Below are 21,355 nucleotides of genomic sequence, written 5' to 3'. Positions count from 1 at the left end.
AAAAGGAAGATGTTACCCCATGAGGTCAGAACCTTTCCAATTGTGGCTTCAAACTGGTTTCTGTAGAAGGAATACCCCCGGGGAAGTGCTTAAATGCAGAGAGGGATAAAGGGTGAGGAGCTGGGGCATGGGCTGTGTAGACAGAGCCATGAATTTATGTGTTGAACTTGAATCCTTGCCCCAGTTCTGACAGCATAGTTTGGGGCCAAGCTACTTCTTGGCTTGCAAAATGAGGCGGGCAGCCCTAGGGCCTAAGCCTAGGGCCTGGCACACAGTGAGCACTCAATAAATAGTTGTTAACTATTTATTTAATTGTTAATCATTAATTAATCCTTTCTAAGGTTCTCACAGGCTTTAAATCTCTGATCTTACCCTGTCCCAGTACCTTGGGCAAGACTCATTACTAAATGAGACTCTCCCAAATTTCCTGTTTTAAAATTTTAGGAAATTTGCCTCTGGGCTCCTCTCGAACTAAGAACAAAAGCCGTCTGGAAGAAAAATGTCCTCATGACTGAGAAGCTACCAAGAACCTCGTGTAAGTTTTTTTTTTTTTTTTTTTTTTTTTCCTAAACAGGTATTTAGTTCACTTCACTGTCACAGCATTCTTAAAAAGTTGTGCGAAACATAGCATGTTCATCAAGTGAATTCCATTTTCAGCATCCTGGGGGAGTTCATTCTGTTCAGGAACTCTTCAAGGAAATCCTCTTAATTGTCACACCTTAGATATAGGGCCACCCGCACTTTCTAGGGTGGGGCAGGGAAGCTATCCGAGAAAGGATTGCTTCTCTGCTCACACCCATCCAAGCGCTCATACTAGTACAGTTTGTACTCACAGACACCCCCACTCACGCCAAAACAGCCCCACAATGCCCTTCCACACTTGCTGTGCACACATGCGCATGCACGCTCTCGCGTGCAGCCTTGTTTCCTGCCAAAGGAGCTGCACACGTGGAGCGGAGCACCAGGATCTGTTTTCTTCAGGGAACAGCTGTTGCTTATCTATTAGAACATAAAATTCAGGGTCAGAGGCCTCTGGGGCCCCAGCTCACTCAGCCTGCGGAGAAAGCCTGGTTTCGAAGTTTCTTTATCTGAAAACTTCCCCTCCAGTTGTTTGTGGAGAACTGGATTTGGTTTTTTAAAGATGCTATACATAATTACCCCCAAATCAAGTCCTGCTAGAAGAGTAGGTTTCCATTCACTCATACGACAGGAGTTTTTGGGTTTTTTTGAGGGCCTATGAAACGACAGGCATCATGGTAAGTACCGGGGGTTTAGCAGTGAATAAGGAGATGCCGCTTCTGTGCCTGCAGAGCTCAGAGTCTTTGGGAATTGTCGGTTTTCCATGGCTGCCGTAACAGACTTGCCTCAAAGGTAGGGCTTTATTTTATCCTATTTTTAAAAAGGATTTGTTTATTTATTTGAGAGAGAGCGACAGCGAGAGAGAGAGCACAAGCAGAGGGAGAGGCAGAAGCAGGCTCCCCGCCGAGCAGGGAGCCTGATACCCATGTGGGCTCCACCCCAGGATCCTAAGATAATGACCGGAGCCAAAGGCAGCCGCTTAACCAACTGAGCCACCCAGGTGCCCCTCGGAGGTAGGGCTTTAAAGCCCATATTTAGTGTCTTATAGCTCTGGAGGTCCAAGGTCCCAGTTGGCTCAAATGGTTTCTACACTCAGGGTCTCACAAACCTAAAATTCAAGGTGTCAGCTAGCAGGGTTCTTGTATTATAATAGGGAGGCTGTTTGCTCCCTGGCTCTCAGCCCGGGACCATCCTTTGCTTCTCCAGCCTCTTGGTCTTTGCCCTGGGCCCCTACATCTCAGAGTCCCCCTGTGGGAAGTCAATCCTTGAGGTTGGAATCTCTCGACTTCCCCTTTTCCTGCCTCCAACCTGAGGAAATTCTCTGCTTTTAAGGGCTCCTGTGATTAGACTGGGCCCCCCTGCCTAATCCGGGCAGCTGTCCCCATCTTCAAGTCTGTAACTTTAATCACACCCGCACTGGTCCTTTCGCCTTGTAACATAACCTACTTCATATTCACAGGCCATCCTAGGGGGGGCCTTTCTGCCCTTTTGAGAGGAGGTGGGTAAGGCGCGTCTGGCTTCTTAAAATATACAACGTCTAAGGTGAAACGTGAAGAATGGGCTCTGAATCAAACACTTAACACCCCCAGGCAGGACTGGGCTTGCAGTCCTGGGGGGAGGGGGCCTGGCCTTCAAGACCCCATTAGCCTGGGCATTGGTTTCCCAGCAGCGTCTGGTGGGCCCAGCCTGTAGCAGGGCAAGGCAGGAGGAGAGGCGGGGTGCTCCCAGTGCTTGGCGGGGGCTGAAGCAGGTGGAGTTCGGGCACCTCTACTGAGCTCCCCACCTGCTGCCACTTCGGGGGGCGTCTCTCACTTTGCTTCTGAGGCTGCTCTGATGTAAGGTATTCCCTGTCTTGCTGTTGTCCGCAGAAATTATTTTTGAAATGGGGCCGCGGTGCAAAACTCCTTAGTTGCTTATTCATTCACATGTTCACTAATTAATGTAAAAATATGTATTGAGCATCTAACACATGCCTGGCGCCAGGCGAGGCGGACGCGGGCAGCGAACGAGGCAGCAGGGGCCCCTGCTCTTGCCATCTGAACGCGAGTCAAATGGAAGTCTTTAAGCCGGAGGCCACAACCTTTCATTCAGGAATCTGGAAACATCTGCTCAAAACCTGTCCCTGCGTGCCCTGGAGAGTCTTTCCTCTCAGACCCACAGGAGAGTAGAAGCCAAAAGCACGGTGACATCTACCATGGCTTGAGCACTAACTACTTTAATACTCTTATTGATATTCCTCTATTAAAAACGAGGAGACTGCGGCACAGGGAGTTGTGCTCAACATCTCAGGGCTAATAAGTTGCAAAGCTAGGGTTTAAAGCAAGCATTCTGGGGCCCCCACTTCCTCATGCTTTTTCTCTCTCAAAAAAACACAACAAAACAAAAAAGTCAGGCATTCTGACTGCAGGAGTTGCTTATTGGAGTGCTGCATCTGGGGTGGGGGTGGGGGGGTTCTCTGCCCACAGCACCAGGCACTGTGCTTGGGCTCTGATACAGCCCTAACTCTGAGTCCTCCTAACCCTGCCAAATGGTCATGTTTACTCCCAGTTTAGACGTGCTGTGGCTCAGAGAAGTGGAGCAGCCAGCCCAGGCATACACAGCCAGGGGGGTCTGCAGTGGGATCTCAGCACGCATCTGTCCCACTCCAGTGTGATGGAGGGAGCTGGTGGGACAAGAGGAAGGAAGGGTCACCTGTGGGGAGGAAGGAGCCAGCGGGGGCAGAAGGGTCAGGGGTTGGAGGGAGAACAAGGAGTTCTCCGAGTGGGATGAAGCAGAGCAGAGTGGACGCTACGGGAGGTGTGAAGAAAGTGAAAGCCCGTGAGAGAGCACTCATCTGTGGGGAGTGTGCTCAGAAGGAGGATTGCAAAGCACCAACTGAGGAGTGACCGGCCTATGAGTGGGTGGAGGTCGCCCTGTCCGGCAGTGGTTCTTTCCTGACATAAAAGAGGGTAGGAGGCCCCTAGAATGGGGAGACTGGGGTCAGTGGGGGGGTGGTGGTGGTGGTGGAGGGGGTGGGGGAACCATGTGCAGGCCTATGCTGAGACTGCAGGGATTGTACCCAGAGCATGAAAGAAAGGGCTGTTCTCAAGGAGGAGGGGCCCTGTAAGATCAGAAGAAGGAAAAGTGGGTGCATCTGCAGAAAAATTCTGAGGCAGTCATAGGCGATCGGGTGACTTGTACAATGGGAATGTCCCACGTTGTCCCTCAAACCTCCTCCATCGTGATGGATCCATGTTTTCTGGGGCCACCATAACAAATTACCATAAGCAGCAGGACTTAAAACCAGGAGGCAGAAATCTAGTGGCGCTCATGGTTCTGGAGGCCAGAAGTCTGGAATCCATCATTCCAGGCTTCTGTCCTGGCTTCTGGTGGTTGCCGGCAGTCCTTGGTGTTACTTGGCTGGTAGACCCATCACTCTACCCTCTGTTTCCATCTTCTTAGTGATGAAATACATAGTATTCTCTGCTTTGTGTACGTCTGTGTCCAAATTTCCCTCTTCTAAGAACCCCAGTCATCTGTTAGGGCCCACCCTAATCCTGGATGACCTTATTTTAACTTGATTACATCTGCAAAGACCTTATTTCCAAATAAGGTCACATTCCCAGGTACTGGGAGTTAGGGCCTGAACATATCTTTTGGGGGTGGGAGGTACAGTTCAACCCAGAACAGGGCACAAGGGAAATAGTGTGTGAGAAGGTGCCCTGAAGGGTATAAAATGCTACAGAAATATAAGGTCACTGGTTCAAGGAATGCTAAAGTTAAATATGTTTAGAAAGGAAACTATTTCCTCCAGAATTGATGTTTTTGCATAAAATGCCACAGTTTCCAATAAAGGGTCTGCTGAAAGTCATGTCCATCACTGGGAGAAAATGCTCTTAGCAAATGAGCTTCCTCACTGCATCCCTGGAAGGCTTTCAGAGAGAAAACCCCCATGCTACCCACCATCCTTTTATGGGGCATTGGGAGACTATGCCTCCCTGCCGTCTCAGGCACCCTCTGGATCAGGACCTACCCACAGCTGGGTCTAACCATAAACCCCAGCTTCTCCTCCTCCCCCACCCCCCTTACTTCTCATCCCCTAGATTTCTAGTAAATCCAGCTAAGAAGAGAGGTCCTGTCCTTCAGGTGTGTCCTGAAGGATGGATGCCTTTGCGGATGATTTCCAGCTCTGCAGTTGCTGTAGAGGAGGTGGTGGCCAGAAGGGGGACCCATGTCTCAGGGGCAGGGGGTGGGGTGGGGGGACAGCTAGAGGGAGCCTGTTTAGACCTGTGCAATAACCAGCTTTCCCCTCCCCTTGAACCTTGCTCAGCTATAGAAGCCCAGACGATCTGAGCAGGGAGGCTTTTAAAAATAATTTAGCTCTGTCATTTTGGAGTCATGGAGGCCTTAAAGAAGCTAATCAAAGCTATAGACCACCCCCCACCCCCACCCCAACCCCATCCCAGAAATACACCTGTGTCTACAAAAATGTTCAGATCATTTCAAAATCTTCACTGACACCCTCTAGCTTATTCATGGACCCGAGGCTGATAACCCCTGATTAAACACACTCTTTCTACCGTTTTCCTGAGGAGCAAGGGGAGGCCAGCCAGCGTAATTGATTTGCTCCCACCTTGCACAGGTATATTTAAAGGGCAGTCCAAAAGCGAAGTGCAAATTCTGGTCCCCTTGTTCTAACCACTGTGTATAGAGTTCGTTTCTATCAAATAAAAGTGACTCCTCCCCCTTAAAGAAGCAGAATCTTGAAGAAAATTTTGCTTTTGGAGGCGGGAAAGGAAGTGGTGGGGGTGGAAGTGAATGTCTGGAGAAAAGGCACCCTTGGCCTCTAGCGTTTGCAACTGAGATGCATTCACGCCGACGCAGACATTTGCCATGGTCCTGAGATCCCACTTCACATTAGCGGGGTGGGGTTGCTGAGAACAAACAGTGGGGCGCTCCAGTTTTAAGGACCACCTCCTGCAGGTGGAAGGTAAGTGGCATGTGTCCGCAAAAGGCTATAAAGGAAGGCAGAAGAGTTCTTGGCTCTGGAGTGGGAGTGTGGATCTTCCTTGAGTGCGTTGGGGTACGAGGTTTCTGTGGTCCCACTGATTTGCCTTCTCTGAGACAAGCTAGTCTCATGGTGACACCTGGGGGGGGGCACCTCTCTTGCCCAAAAGATCAAGGCCTCCACTGCAACCTCCCCCCCTTCTTCATCTAGCAACACATCCCCCCTTTTTCCTCCCAACATCCAAACCCCCTAGACTCTGGGGACCAAGCCATTTCAAATGGGGGTGAGGGCAGAGGTCCTAATGAACAGAGACTGGGGAGTCCGTTGGGAAACTTTCTAGAGGTTCCTCGGAGTGGCCCTCACCAATTCGGAGGAGGTCTTAAGGTGCAGATGTCCAAGTTTAGGGGACTCTCCCCCCAGTGGTGTCCAGGCTTTATTTTGGGAGTTCTCAGATTAGAGACCCTGGATTGGGGTGGGGTGGGGGGCACGGTTTTGTTGGAGGCTCCAACAGCCTGGGGGCCCGGCCTGTGGCGGCAGGTCCGCTAACTCAGCGCCCCCACCTCCGGCTGCACCCGGGCCTGGGGGGGGGGGCCGGAGGGGGGGGTGCCGAGAGCGGGGCGGGGATGTGAGCAGGGCGTCCCTCGGCTGCACCGGGCCTGGGGGTGGGGGGCCCGGAGAGCGGGGGGGGGGGGCCCGGAGAGCGGGGGGGGGGGGGGGGGGGCCGAGGGCGGGGCGGGGCTGCACCGGGCCTGGGGGTGGGGGCCCCCGGAGAGCGGGGGGGGGGGGCCGAGGGCGGGGCGGGATGCGAGCAGGGCGTCCCTCGGCTGCACCGGGCCTGGGGGTGGGGGGGCCCCAGAGGGGGGGGGCCCGGAGAGCGGGAGGGGGCCGAGAGCGGGGCGGGGATGCGAGCAGGGCGTCCCTCGGCTGCACCGGGCCTGGGGGTGGGGGGCCCCGGAGGGGGGGGGGTGGGGGCCCCCGGAGAGCGGGGGGAGGGGCCGAGAGCGGGGGGGGGCCGAGGGCGGGGCGGGATGCGAGCAGGGCGTCCCTCGGCTGCACCGGGCCTGGGGGTGGGGGGCCCCGGAGAGCGGGGGGGGGGGTCCGAGAGCGGGGGGGGTCCGAGAGCGGGGGGGGGGGGCCGAGGGCGGGGCGGGATGCGAGCAGGGCGTCCCTCGGCTGTACCGGCCCGGGGGTGGGGGGCCCCGGAGAGCGGGGTGGGGGGGCCCGGAGAGCGGGGGGGGGGGGCGAGAGCGGGGCGGGGATGCGAGCGGGGGGGGGGGCCGAGGGCGGGGCGGGATGCGAGCAGGGCGTCCCTGGGCTGCACCGGCCCGGGGGTGGGGGGATGCGAGCGCGGCGTGCCCGCCTCCCGGGCGGGTCAGGGGCGGGTCGCGGGAGGCGGGGACCCGTGGCCCTCGCCACCCCCGGGGGCCGGCCGCCGGGCGCTGGGGGGCCGCGGGGGAGGCGGGGAGGCGGGGGCGCCGCGAGCCCGCGGGACCGTCGGGGCCGGGCGGCGCCGAGCGGCGCAGCGCGGGGGGCGGGGCGGGGCGGGGCGGGAGCCTGCCCGCTGCAGCCCGGCCTCGGGGCGCGCCCGGCCGCCGTCCCCTCCTCCGCCGCCGCCGCCGCCTCCGTCCCCTCCTCCTCCCGCTCTCGCAGCCCCGCCGCCGCCGCCGCCGCCGCCAACATGGCTGCGCTGCTGAGCCCGGGAGGCGGCCGCCGCTGAGCCCCGCCGCCCCGCCCCGCCCCGCCGCCCCGCGCATGGCCCCCGCCGCCCCGCCGCCCCGCCGCCCCGCGCGCTAGGCCGAGCCAGGCCCCCGCCGCCCCCGCCCCCGCCCCCGCCCCCGCCGCGGGGAGCCGCCGTCCGCGGGCCGGGCCGGGCCGGGGCGGGGCGGGGCGGGGCGGCCGCCACCATGGAGCCGGGGCGCCGCGAGCTGCTCGCCCGGTGTCAGCAGAGCCTGGCGCAGGCCATGACCGAGGTGGAGGCGGTGCTCGGGCTGCTGGAGGCGGCGGGCGCGCTGAGCCCGGGCGAGCGGCGGCGGCTGGACGCGGAGGCGGGGGGCGCCAAGGCCGAGCGGCTGCTGCAGCTGCTGCTGGCCAAGGAGCGGGACCACTTCCAGGACCTGCGCGCGGCGCTGGAGAAGACGCAGCCCCACCTGCTGCCCATCCTCTACCTGAACGGCGTCGTCGGGCCGCCGCAGCCCCCGGAGGGCGCCGGTGAGTGCCCCCCCCCCCGCGGCCCCCGGGCCGCCCCTGCCCTCCGCGGCCGCCCCTGCCCTCCGCGGCCGCCCCTGCCCTCCGCGGCCCGGCCGCACCCCCTCGGCGAGCCCCGGACAACGCCGAGGCCCGGGCCCCGACCCCCCCCCCCCCCCCGCTCCGCATCCTGCGCCCGGGAGCCCGCGCGCGCCTCCGACCCGTGACCGGCCTGGAAGACGAGCCGGGCCAGGGCTGCGCCCCGAGTCTGGGCCCCGCCGCCCCGGGCCTCGACCGCCCGCGCCCCCGCCCCCGCCCGCGCCCGCCGTCTGCTCGCCGGGACTCGCGCCGCCCGCACAATGCCCGCTTCGGCTCTTTGGAAACTGGGCCTGGAAAAGTTGGGGAAGTCGCATTGCACCATGGGAAAATCCTGGTGGCGGCCGCCGGGGCTCAGAGCCCTGCCCGGGAGGAGGCCGGGGCCGGGGGAGGCCGGGGCCGGGGGAGGCCGGGGCCGGGGCAGGCCGGGGCGGGGCGGCCCGGAGCACCCTGCCTGCGGCCCGGGGCGGCGGCGGGGCCGGGGCAGTGGCCGGCCCGACCTGGCCCGCCGCGCCAGACCCGGCCCTTTAGACCCGGAGGCCGGAGGAGGGAGGCGTAGCACCGACGGGGGGGGAGGAGGAGGAGGAGGAGGAGGAGGTCGAGCCTGCGCTCATTAGGCGCCTACTGTTGTGGCAGGCTCGCTGCTTTATGCGGTGACCGTTGCCGCCCCGGAGCCCTGTGTACTCTTACTTTGCCAGGGAGAAAACTGCGGTTTGCAGTGGTTGAGAGGCGCAGAGCGCTGGGCACCAGGGGTTTTCAGTCAGGACCCAGTGTTCTGTTTAACACGCCCAGAGCCAGGGTGCAGTCTGGCTGCCCCCTTTTCTGTGTCTTGTTGTCCTGGTTGGAAGAGCGAACTGAGACGGCTGACAAAGAGCCGCGAGTAACTGTAGGCCAGAGGCTGATGAGACCCGTTTATTTGGTTGTTAAAGGCCTCACTTATTAAGGGGGTGATTTTACAAGCTGTTCCCGGGAAGAGCTGCGGCGTATGTCGGCCCTCTCAGCCTCACTTTTTATAGTGGAGGAAACTGAGACACACAGAATAAACTGTTGTCCCCACAGCACTTCATTTCCTTGGTGGCCCGCTCTCTCCACTTTGGGATATCCGACTCCAGCATTTACATCCCTAAGACCTGCTTCAGTCTCCCAGTTATGGTCATATTTGAGGTGCTGGGTCCTCTCCTGGGCTGGTGCTTCGGAGGATGCTAAGAATGGCTGTCAGATGTGCCCCTTGAGGATAAAGACACAGGGAAATCTCATTGGGGTAATTTTTCCCCCCTCAATTGTTTTTATCTATTTTTGAAGGAGAAAGTGGATCGAGGAAGTGCAGACGTTAGAGTTCAGACCCACGTCCTCCCTCCTCGGGATGTGTTGGAATCAGCGCTGGCTTTAATCTCTGGAATAGATGGATGGATTGCCGTTAATTCTCTCCTTCTCCATGCCTGGCAGAGAAAGGGGGGTGGGGAGGCTCACTGGGGCTGAGGTTGTAGGAGCTGGTCTTGACCTCCAAGGAAGAGATGGGGTAGGGTTGGGATTCCCCACCCCCCACCCAGGGCAGTGATTTAAGACGCTAATGTTACCACAAAGCAGAATTCTGTGGCTTTGCAAGGGCTCATGAAATCCTCAGAAAAACAGTTGTTAGGGGGGAGTTACGTTCATTTTAGTTAACACTTTAGAGAAGAATTAGGACAGCATGGTATGGCAGGAGAGAGCTTCTGGGGTGGGGTAGCGTGGCGTCCAAGTAAACGGTAGTATCAGGACCTTTGTAAAGGATGAGTTATTGTGCAGTGGTTTCCCAACTTTCTTTTTTTCTCTTTTGGCCAGCGAGCCCTTCTTATGGGGCAAAGCTCAGTGCGTAAGAGAGCTGCTCTGGTTGCCGGGAGGGAGGCACCTTTCCCTGTGCACACAGGTCCGCCGCCCTGCTTGTAGTCAGCCTCCGTGCAAAGCTTTTGTGGGGAGCCTGAGAGAGGAACCAGCTGGCTTCACGGGGATCCCTAGCATCAAGGGGCAGCCCCTTTGTCACTGTGTCTGTGTTGCTGGTGCAGTCGTCACCCAGTTAGGGGCTTTATGGTGGCTTCCTTTTTTTTTTTTTTTTTTAAAGATTTTATTTATTTATTCATCAGAGATACACACACACACACAGAGGCAGAGACACAGGCAGAGGGAGAAGCAGGCTCCATGCAGGGAGCCCGGTGTGGGACTTGATCCTGGGACTCCAGGATCATGCCCTGGGCCGAAGGCAGGCACTAAACCGCTGAGCCACCCAGGGATCCCTATGGTGGCTTCCATACCCCTCGTGGGCCCCTGGTCCGGAGCGCCCAACTCCTGGCTGGCACTGTGGCACTGGAATTTTGCTGTGCTGCAGGCAGGTGATGGCCAGCAGCACCCCCCACGCGGGCCTGTAGCTGAGGGCGAAACTGGCCTGGGTGGTCCTGGGCAGATGAGCAAACTAAATCCATCTGCTGTGCTCATGCTCATAGCCGCAGACATTTATAACCCACCAGATTCAGGCCTGAAGATGACTAAGGAACATACAGTGTTGTTTTATTTGGGGGCCAGGGCCATTCCTGTTCCAGGGGTGATGCTACATTGCTGCTTAGCATTTTGAATCTCACGGCATACTTTTACATCTCACTTAATTCTGTAGCCACCCCAGGGAGATGAGGGGTGTCTTGTCTACATTGCACTGGGTTCCACACTCACATCTGTATGGTGTGAGGACAGGGCAGGAGTCACAGGACAGGAAGGGGCCCGAGGTGAGGCTAAGGCCCCTGCTCCTGATTCCGTGTTGGGATGTTTTTTTCTGTTACCTGATTAGGCCCCCTCAGTACAATTTCAGGCTGTTTCCTGCATTGAGAAACTCTGGAATTTTCTAGCATACATGGATCTTTAAGGAAGAAATGAGCACCTTTGCCTCTGCTGGTGGTACTAAGGAGGGGAGAACTCCTGTTCTCTCGAGGGACTCAGGTGTCTCATGTCTTTCTTTTCTGCAGGTGAACCGGGATCTTGTTTGGTCGTTCAGAACCCACTCTGTCCCTAGTCTTTTTTTTTTTTTTTTGAAGATTTTATGTACTTGTTCATGAGAGACACAGAGAGAGAGACAGAGACATAGGCAGTAGGAGAAGCAGGCTCCCTGTAGGGAGCCTGATGCAGGACTCGATCTGAGGACCCCAGGATCACACCCTGGGCCAAGGACAGACGTTCAACCCAGGCGTCCCAGTCTCTAGTCTCTTCTCTCTGATTCAGTTACTAACATCTGAGTTTTCTCACTTGAAGATCCTTGACTGCCTGCCGTCTCCCTGCAGTGAGGGCCCCTTCCTGGCTGGGCGCCTCAGTTTCTTTACCTGTGAGATGGGACTAAGGGTGCAAGGCTGCCTGTCCCAGCAACTCAGGGGGAGGGCGGAAGTGCCTGTTCCTGTGCTCGGTCCAGGTGGGGCTGCCATGCGCACGGAGGCAGAGGTGAGGAGGATGTAATTCCAGCTCGTAGCTTGCCACCTAGTTGGGGGAATGGGACACTCAGGAGAGTGACATGATGAGATAGATCAATTGAGTGATACAGATACAAGCAGGCTTTTTCCTCCTTTTAAAACTCCGTATATCACATACTTTGCCCCAACATTCTCGTCCACCTCTAGTGGCTCGAATTACCACCTACACATGAAGGTCTCCCCCAAATCATGTTACCCCGGGTCTCTCGTACAAGACATAAGTGGTAGACCTGGTGGTTGCCCCTGTGTGCTCGGAGGTGGAAGCTCCCCTCTCCATCACTGTGCCTCCTGGTCAGTGTCCTCACGCGCTGCCCACTTGGCTTCACCAGCGGCGTGGGAGCAGACCCGGCAGTGGCTGCTGGAGGAAGGCTTCGAGGAGGGACTGGGTCGAGCTGATGTCTAAGAGGCCGCGTGAATGTGCACAGGCAAAGGAGGAGGACATTCTGGTTCGGGTTGCAGAAATGAGACCGGTGTGAGCAGAGCAGGGGTTGGCATGGGCTCCGGGGTGCAAAGTTTGCTGGAGTGACCATCATGGCTAGGCTGAGCGAGGACGTTGGGAGGCACTGGCAATGGGGACACTGTCCACTTGTCACAAGTTAAAGCTGGAAGACTTTTTTTTTTTTTTTTTTTTAAGGAATAACCTACCAGGCTTTTCCAGCAGGATGAGTACAGTTGGCTGCTGATTGTCAGGTGTGGATTATTTATTATTCATTAGAGGTTGCCTGGCCCTTTGTTCTCTACTCTCTTTAGGTACCAGCTACATCATCTTCGTCTACTCCAGCCTGGAGGGTCAGCAGGGACAGGGACATGAGTAAAATTTCCAGCCATTGTAGTTTTTCTTCTGGTTCTTTTATTTGTGTTATTTGAGAGGAAGCCATGGAGACACTTGCAAGTAATGGTTAAAAAAAGGTTTCTAAGAGAAAGGCAGATTTTATTTATCCCTCTATGTGTATTAGTTCAGGGCACCTTTATTGCAAGTGATGGAAACTTAGCTCAAAGTGTAGTAGGCAGAAAGGAGAAATTTATTATATAATATTCCAAAAGCTTGGGGTGGATGGGAGAACCCGGCCTTTGGATGATTGATCCCTGAATGCTGTGGGCTTTTTCCATGGAGCATGGCCTCAGGACCTTGTGGACTTCATCTTCATGGTCCCTGGCCAGAGAATAAAGGGATTTTATTTATTCATGAGAGACAGAGAGAGAGAGAGAGAGGCAGAGACATAGACAGAGGGAGAAGTAGGCTCCATGCAGGGAGCCTGGTGTGGGACTTGATCCCAGGACCCCAGGATCACACCCTGGGCTGAAGGCAGATGCCCAACCACTGAGCCACCTGGGTGTCCCAAGGGAGCTCCATTTAATGAGCCCAGGGGGGAGATCCCAGGGCAGGTCTCTGCTTGGCTTGACTTGAGTCTGTGTCCACATCAGGCCCAACCACTGTGGCAAGGGCTAGAGGACTGAGATTGTCTCAGCAATTGACCCCATGAATAGGGTAGGGTGATGGGATGCTGTGGGTGGCAGCCTGGACAGTGTCATATGGTTCTTGAGGTGGGGGTGGGGTGAGGGAGCCATTCTCCAAAGCATGGTGAGCAGAAAGGATGTTGGTGCAGCTAAAACAGCAAGCAGTGTCCACTAGATGTGGTCCCATCTTTGTGTGATGCTCAGTTTGCAGACCAAGTCCTTACTGGAGTGGGGTGGTGGGACACGGGCTCATCCTTTACTAAGTTTTAGACTTTGAGCGAGGAAGTTAAGCCTTCTGAGCTTATCTCCTACTCTGCATAGTAGCTATGACAGTAACTACTTGACTGTGCTATTTGACAATCAGTAGTAAGAGGGAGAAGTATTTTGTTACTGTGGCGAGCAACGCAGCATCCAACCGGCCTTCTCACTAGGAACCTGGGATTCTCCTGATATTTCTGAGGGTTATGTCAGGGCTCCTTGGAAACTACGCTGAACAGATGTTAGGGCTACTTTTCTTGTGGCCCTGGGTCACCTAGAGTAAAATATAATCTCCATGAATTCACTGTTGGAGCCTGGCCCAAGATAGGTGTTCAGTAAGTTTCTGTTGAATGGATGACTTGTCCGCTATGTGTAGAATGAGTGGTGTGTCCCGTGTAAGTCCAGATTCTCTTCAGAAATATATTCCTAAGTGGTGACTTCACAGTGACAGGAGGTTGTGGGAGTGTGGGAAGGCTAGAGTGAGTCCCAGATGCACACACGGATGTCACCACCCACAGTATGTCTGTGATGGAAGCAGGTGGTGTGACATTGATGTGCCAAGTTCCCAAGGTTACCCATCAGGTACCAGTGTGCTGGGGCTGGCTGCCAGGAGCCATGTGGGGTGCCCACATTGTCTGTTACGGGGTTGGAGACACCTTTCCTTTTCACTCTCAGAATTTGAATGTCAGCTTGGTGTCCTCGAAAGAGACCTGGATGGGGATCTGCTCCTAACTGTGCAATATCTTGACCTTGGATGAGCTTCTTAGCCACCTGGTGCTTGGGTTTTTGTTGTTGTTGTTGTTTTTCCAGTACTTATGGTCAAACTAGAAGTGTAGCTTGAGTAAGGAAGGGCTTGCTTGGTCCTATGGGATTCTCAGCGCTGCCAAGGTGGCATTCTGTCCAGGGAAGCTCGGGATTTGGGCGTGATTCTGAGACTTCTAGCTTTGTACCATGGTTACTGTTTTCTGATTCAGTGTTAGGGTTGAGTGTTTTTTGTTTTGTTTTGTTTTGTTTTTTGTTTTTGTTTTTGTTTTGTTTTGTTTTTTGTTTTTGTTTTGTTTTGTTTTTGATACTCTGGCTTTCTTTTTCCTGAAAAAGTAAGCCACATAGGAGAAATATTTTGTGTTGGGTGTTTTAGCCCCTCCCCTATCTCATTCCAGCCACCTGTATATTCTGCAGGCCAGTGCCAGGGGGTCTTCAGTAATTTTTGTAAACTTGGGAAGACACGAGCCTCAGGAACATTGGGCATAGAGCAAGAGGGCTGAGCTGCTTCTCAGTCTGTGCAGTAGGGATGCAGAGTGTGTTCAGCAGAGAAGACTTTTAAATGGGATTGAGCTGGGGGTGGGCGATGGGTGTTACACTGTTTCTCACATTTCCCTGGGCCAAGTAGCATGTCCCTGAATTTTGTGCCTCTACCTTTTTGAGACAGAATTCCATGAAAGTGCTACAGAAGCATTTAAAACTAAACGGAGATGTTTGGAGCACCCCACGTTGGCCATCCAACTCTAACCCCTTGATGGATAATCGAGAGGCGACGGTTCACCGTGACGTCCATCTCACACTAAGGGTCATAACCCCTTTGCTTTGAGTTTTGTTTTTTATTTTGATAAAATATATGAAACATAAAAAACTTACCATTGAACCATTTTCCCCTCTGTTTTTATTGTGGCAAAATATACATAACATGAAATTTACCATTTTCACCATTTTTAAGTGTACAGTTCAGTGGTATTTCGTATATTCCCATTGTTGAGCAGTCATTACTCCCATCTATCTCCTGAACTGCGTCTTGCAAAACTGAAGCTCTGTATGTGTGAAACAGTAATTCCTCATTGTCCCCTTCCCCCTCAGCTCCTGGCAACCCCCATTCTACTTCTGTCTCTGACTTTGACTGCTCTGGCTGCCTCATAGAAGTGGAATCACACAGTATTGGTCTTTTTTGATGGGATGATTTCAGTTAGCATGGTGACCTCAACGTTCATCCCCGCTTAGCATGTGTCAGAATATCCTCACTTTTAAAACATTTTTATTTGATTAAAAATTTTTTTAATTATGGCAAATAACACGTAACCTGAAATTTACATTGTAATCGTTTTTAAGTGTATAGTTGAGTAACATTAAGTATATGCACATTGTTCCTTAAGGGATTGCTAGAACTTTTCCATCTAGCAAAACTGTAACTCTGTACTCATTGATCAACTCCCTGTTTTCTCCTCTCTCCACCCTTGGTAACCACCGTTCTACTTTCTGTCTCTTAGGAATTTGACTGTTCTAGGTATGGCATGTAAGTGGGATTATATAATATTTATCCCTTTGTAATTGTCTTCACTGAGCATAATGTTTTTAAGATTCATCCACGTTGTAGCAAATGTCCGAATTTCCTCCCTTTGTGAGACTGGATAATATTCCATTGCATGTGCAGACCACATTTTTTTTTTTTTTAATCTGTCAGTGGACACTTGGGCAGCTTCTACCTTTTAACTCTTGTGAATAAAACTGCTGTCACATTTGGTGTACAAATACCTCTTCGAGTCTCTGCTTTCGGTTCTTTTGGGAATTATTGGTAATTCTATGTTTAATTTTTTGAGGAACCATCATGTGTGCTTGAGTTTTAATTATGAAATCCATATTATCCACAGCATCTTGACTCAAGGGTGAATGGCCTGGCTGGAGTCCTGGTTCCAACATTTTCTTTCCTTTTTTCTTCTAACACCTGTGGATTTTTACCTGCCACCTATTTTGGAAAGTCTCAGGACAGTTTCTTTGGACTTTAAAGAAGGATTTTAGTTTCCGTAGTCACCTGTGACGCTTGAGGCCCAAAGTTAACTGTACAATCCCAGCAGTGTTCATATCTGGCCGTCGAGGGGTGTTCACACATTTCCATCTTGTTTCCAATACTAATATCTCCATCCCCAAAGGCCCTGAAGTATGTTAGTTATTTCTGCTCTGTACACACTTCCTCCTTTTCCCATTCTGGGTTGGTTTTGTTTTTCAGTCTTGGATCCAGGGTAATGGCTATCAAGATTTTCTTTCAGAAGGCCTAGGTCAGCATTTCCCAAGGAAACATCTTCTCATCACTGGTCCGGTGGGATGTTAGTGGCGTAGCTTGACAAAAGGGTTCTGTGGTCAAAACATCTGAACAGTGCTGGTTTGAACAGGACTTCTTTACTGGGAGCCTCTTGAGAGCCCTAATACCCCAGTGTGCTTCGGGATTTCACTGGAGTGGGTGCACCAGGCAGCGTTTCCCAAATGGATTTGACCACAATATCTTTTTTTCACTGAGCATCTTGCGACATCAGAGTTCTGAGAAGTGCACTTTTGGGAAACTTTAACATCAGTGCATGGAACTGGAGCATCAACGTATACCATCGTTTCTTCAGACTTTCTCCCAGCGCTCGCTCTCGCTCTTTCTCTCGGGGTACCAGACCCTGACCTTTCCCATCTTCTAAACTCCAGTATCAGCTGCAAGAGGCATGTGTGGTTCTGGGGCCCGTAGATTTTTTGGACGTGTGGGTAACTTAGATATGCAGTAGATTCTGGGACTAGTAGATGTTGAGGGTGTGTGACCTTGGGTAAGTTGTATGACCTCCCTGGGCCTCCCAATTCCCCGGTGTGGCTTGATAAGAATGATTTTGTGATGGCTGTTCTTGGAAATGGTTAAGTCTCTTGGGGTTTTCTCCTTTTTCTTTCTTCCCCTCCCCTCCACTCCCCTCCCCCTACTCTATGCCCCAGGTGGGGCTTGAACTCATGACCCTGAAACCAAGAGTCACATGCTCCACCAACTGAGCCAGCCAGGTGCTGCGTCTTGCAGTCTTCTTTAGGTCTGAGTGAGCAGGACTGGGCTTTGGTCCCCAGTCAGGGTTTCCAGGGGTGCCTTGTGGAGACATGTGATTGGACAACTGCTGGTCTGGGACTGGCTAACTGTTGGTGCTGGGCTGGGGAGCAAGAAGACAGTCTCTACCCCCAGAATGCTAGGAAGGTGGTCGACTGGTTGACCTGGAGGAACGAGCCAGGTGGCTTGAACGTCATTGGTAGGTTTGGAGCCAGGGAGAGAGGCCACAAGGCTAGAGACCGCTGAGTATCATAAACCAGTCTTGGGACGCCCCCCTCCACAGACTGGGGTTTAAATCCTGGCTCTTCTGTCTTAGGCTGTGGGACTTCAACTTCCTTTCCTTCTGGCTTTTCTTTCTCCTTATCTGTAAAAAGGCGAATAGCATTCTCCTCCAAGGGATTTGGTGAGGACCGAGGTGACTTATGTGAGGTGAGAGCTGTTGCTGCTCTTCTAACCGTCCTGCCCTCAAATGGAGAGCTGGTGTCCCACCTGTGCCGGGAATCAGGGGGTATCACAGGGCCCAGGCCATACTTGGAGTCAGAGTCTGTCTAGACTGTGCAGCAGACCAGGAGGCCCTGCCTGCTGGGGCTGCTCAGAAACACGCTTTCACAGTATTTTCGTCCTGTAGCCCACATTTTAAGGAGGGAGTTGCCATGGGCTCAAGAAGGACCTCAGGAGGAGCTTATTTTGTAGAAAAGAAGACTTAGAGGGGCTTGGATGCCTGTTTTCAAAAGGACACAGGGCAGTGATGAGACCCGATTTTCTTGGACCCCAGAGAGCTAAACATAGGCTGACAGGTGAAAGATAACTGGGAGGTACAACTGAATTCGACTTAAGGAGGGACTTGCCTCCCTCCTTCCTTTCTTCTTAGACATTATATCACACGACTTTCAAACCCACACAGAGTGTGTAATATAATGGACACCCTGCTCTCCCAACAATTCTCACTTTCCATAGTAATGTCAAGCCCCAGACAGCCTACTGCTTCCCCATAAATGCTTTAAGAGATAAGAAGGCCTTTTAAAAAAGCATAGCCAGCCAGCTGACAAAATGCATGCATGGTAATTTATTTTTTATTTTTTGAAAAGATTTCATTTATTTATTTTGCAGACAGAGAGAGAGAGAGAGAGAGAGAGAGAGAATGTGCACAAGCAGGGGAAGCGGCAGGTAGAAGGAGAGGGAGAGGTAGGCACCCCGAGGAGTAGGGAACCCAATGTGGGGCTCCATCCCAGGACCCTGGGATCATAACCTGAGCTGAAGGCAGATATTTAACTAAATGAGCCACCCAGATGCCCCTTCATGGTTATTTCATGTCTTCTCCTACTTACTTGATACTCTACGTTTTCTCAGAAATGACTTTTTATAGATGGTTTGTTCAAATCAGGATTTTTAGTAAGGCTCACACATTGGATTTAGTTGATGACTCCCTTCTGAGTGTCTTTTATAATCCCTGGCAGCCACCCTTCCCCTGGTCTTTTGCTTATGGAAGGACTTCTCAGTGCCAGCCAGCCATGGCGTGGACTCTTGTAGGGCCTTCCTGAGAGTTCACCTAGGTGACGGGAGTGCACAGGGTGGTTACCCGGAGAAGGGGCTGTGGAGTCCAGCCATAAGCCTCTTCAGCCTCTGTTTCCTCATGGAGCTGTTACAAACAATTAAATGAAAACATGTGAAGTGTAAATGTTTATGATTGATTGATTGATTGATTTAAGCTGTAGGACTCTTTTCATTGAGCAGACTTGTATATGAAAGGCAGATGTGTCAAGCAGACAGAAAGGTGCTGTGGTGACCGGGTGTGGAGGCCTGGAGCCCGTCTGTTTTCATCGTGGCCTCCCCAAGGCCCCCCTGCAGAGATCCGCGGGGGCTCTCCAGGGTTCACGGAACACAGTCTGAAAACCGCTTGTTCGGGTGCTTTTGTTTCAAGATGATCCCTATGCTGAGAGAGAGAGGAGCCACCCACAAGCCTCACCTTCCTCTGACTCAGTGAAGCTGAGTTGGTGAGTCATAGCTGGACAAAGAGGCTGCCATCGGTGACAGCCGTGTCTCCACCAGATACTCTTGTCTTTGTCTGCTTCCTCTGTTTACCTTCGTAGGTTTCCTTTTGGGATGACCCATGCTCTTAGAAATGACAGATGATCACAATGCGGCCACTAAAAAGTCCCCACTGTCTGCTATCCAAGACAGTTCTGTGAGCAGGAGCAGAGTGCAGCCCCATCTGTTGGGGGCCCTTGGAGTGGGAAGTGGTTACCTTTTTTTGAAAATTTTCTTTCTTTCTTTCTTTCTTTCTTTCTTCTTTCTTGCGTTCTTGTGTTCTTGCATTCTTTCTTTCTTCTTTTTAAAATTATTTTTAAAGATTTTATATATTTATTCATGAGACACACACACAGAGAGGCAGAGACACAGGCAGAGGGAGAAGCAGGTTCCATGCAGGAAGCTGGATGTGGGACTCGATCCCAAGGCCCCCCGGGTCACGCCCTGAGCCCAAGGCAGATGCTCAACTACTGAGCCACCCAGGAGTCCCCTTCTTTTTCCCCCCTTCTTTTTTTAATATTGTCACTAACCGGCGTGACCCCTACATTGCATAAGAGAACTGTTAGCCATTGCCGCATGCATAAATCAGGCCCTGCTGATGTGTAGCCTGCACGTGGAGCCCCAGAAGCTACTGGTGTGGGAAGCAGGTTGTGGTCCCCCACAACTCTGAGCTGCTGCCAGAGTTGGCTCAGTGTGCCCGTGTGCAGTGTTCTCGGGCCTCTTTCTGTGTTAACTTTGGGTTACTTGTCTGAATGGTATATGTCCTTTAAGATGGCCTGGGACCCCCAAGGGAATCTCCTTAGACCTCATTTTGACCATTGTGAATCTTCTGTCCTCGTGTGAAAATCTGTCTGGCCAGTAGGGAGTGATGTGATACCAAATGGAAATAAACTTAATTTTGTTTTTATATTGTGATATAAGAAGTCATGCTTAAAAAAATTAGAACCTGGGGCACCTTGGTGGCTCAGTGGTTGAGTGTTTGCCTTCGGCTCAGGTCGTGATCCCGGGGTCCTGGGATCAAGTCCTGCATTGGGCTCCCTTTAGAAAGCCTGCTTCTCTCTGTGTCTCTCATGAATAAATACATAAAATCTTAAAAAAAAAAATAAATTAGAACCTGAAGCAGCTTAGAATCAATACTCCCAATAGTATCTCTTCTTACTCAGGGTAGCCTCTCTTTCTTCTAATCTGGTCAGAAGTTTCATTTCCTGTTGGTGTTTCTTAAGCAGCTTAACATTGTTGAGTATCAAGGTTGGAAGGGGTCTTAGAGACCACTTTGCCCAAACAGCTTATTTTTGTAAATGAGCAACAGCAGTCCACAGACACAGAGACTCCACCGGGTTCTTAGAGCACGTCCTTGGCAGAGCGGGCACAGGACCCAGGTATCTTCTTCACAGGTTGAAGCTCCTTCCAAGGTATCTCTGCCAGCCACAAGCTGGGTGGGGAATCTCAGGAACCTTGGCTGGTTTTTCCTGATCTGGGCCTGGCTCTGCAGGTCCCAGCCTTTCCAGTGAGGCTGAGCAAATGACAGGCATCTCTGTTCATGGGGCTGTACTGTAGCTTCTCATGCCTGACCATTGAGAAAAATCTTTATCAGTCTGTGCAGTTGGTATTTACGTTCTGCACGTGGGCACACTGAGCCAAGAGACGCTTGTCGGCCTGCTCAGGGCCACCAGCTGCTAAGAGGCTGGGCAGGCTTTGGAGTCCTTGTCAGTTTCTTTATAAAGACTGCATTTGTTCTGGACTCCGGCCCATCCGATGAAGGTCCCCATTGAGACGTCTGGTCCCTAGCCTTGGACACCCCTCCCCTCCTTGTCACAGCGTTCATTCATTCAGCACCTGTCAAACCGGGGGACTCTCTGGATGTAGACATAGGATGTGACATCTAAATTTAGTGCTGAGTCAGAGGATGGGTTTGATATTGGCAGGAGGTACCTCCTTGTCTCATTCTTTTTGTGACACAGCAGAAACTTCCAGGGCTGCCTGCCGTGGCTTCTTATTGCTTAGTCACAGGACAGAGTTCAGACAGGAAAATGATGCCATGGAGCCTCTTGCTCCAGAGGAGAAAGCATTGAACAAAAGATAAGAGGGTAAAGGCCCGTGGATCCTGAGTTGGGACCCACCTCCATGGTTAACTTGGTGGGAACAGGATCTAGGAAAAAGCAAAAAAGTAGATGAAAGACTAAAATGTAGTGCTTCTGGGTCCTTCTATGGAAAGAGTACAGCTGAACCTGAGGCAGCTTAGAATTTAGGGTCTACGTGTATGAGAGCATACAAACCTGTCTATTCTCCTGACTTGTTTCTGATAGAAAATGTCAGACCACGTTTATAAATCCTGTCCTATTTTATCTCCAGTTTATGAGCCCAGGGAGAGGAAACAAAGCAGTGAGCAGTTGTCTTTACTTTCTGTGCCAAGTTGGGGAATTTCGTGTAAGGTCTTTCTTCTGCTCT

The 21,355-nt window shown here is 52.8% G+C and overlaps 1 protein-coding gene across 10 annotated transcripts in view; it reads left to right on the top strand.

The window, feature by feature from the left end:
- Positions 1 to 7,390: 7,390 nt before the first annotated feature.
- The window catches only part of DLG5 (discs large MAGUK scaffold protein 5), a 119,806-nt gene continuing 105,841 nt past the window's right edge, over positions 7,391 to 21,355 (top strand). For 8 of the 10 annotated variants that reach the window (XM_072756347.1, XM_072756344.1, XM_072756343.1 and 5 more), the window contains exon 1: positions 7,409 to 7,774. In XM_072756347.1, the coding sequence (XP_072612448.1) occupies positions 7,471 to 7,774 (304 nt within the window). In that variant the 5' untranslated portion in view covers positions 7,409 to 7,470. Of the gene's footprint in view, positions 7,775 to 21,355 lie in introns of all 10 variants that reach the window. The other 2 variants (XM_072756346.1, XM_072756340.1) reach the window with 1 other exon arrangement.

The sequence above is a fragment of the Vulpes vulpes genome, chromosome 4 (assembly GCF_048418805.1).
Source record: "Vulpes vulpes isolate BD-2025 chromosome 4, VulVul3, whole genome shotgun sequence".
NCBI classification, from domain to species: domain Eukaryota; kingdom Metazoa; phylum Chordata; class Mammalia; order Carnivora; family Canidae; genus Vulpes; species Vulpes vulpes.
Note: the sequence above shows the minus strand (reverse complement) of the source record. Positions and strands in the feature narration are given on the sequence as shown.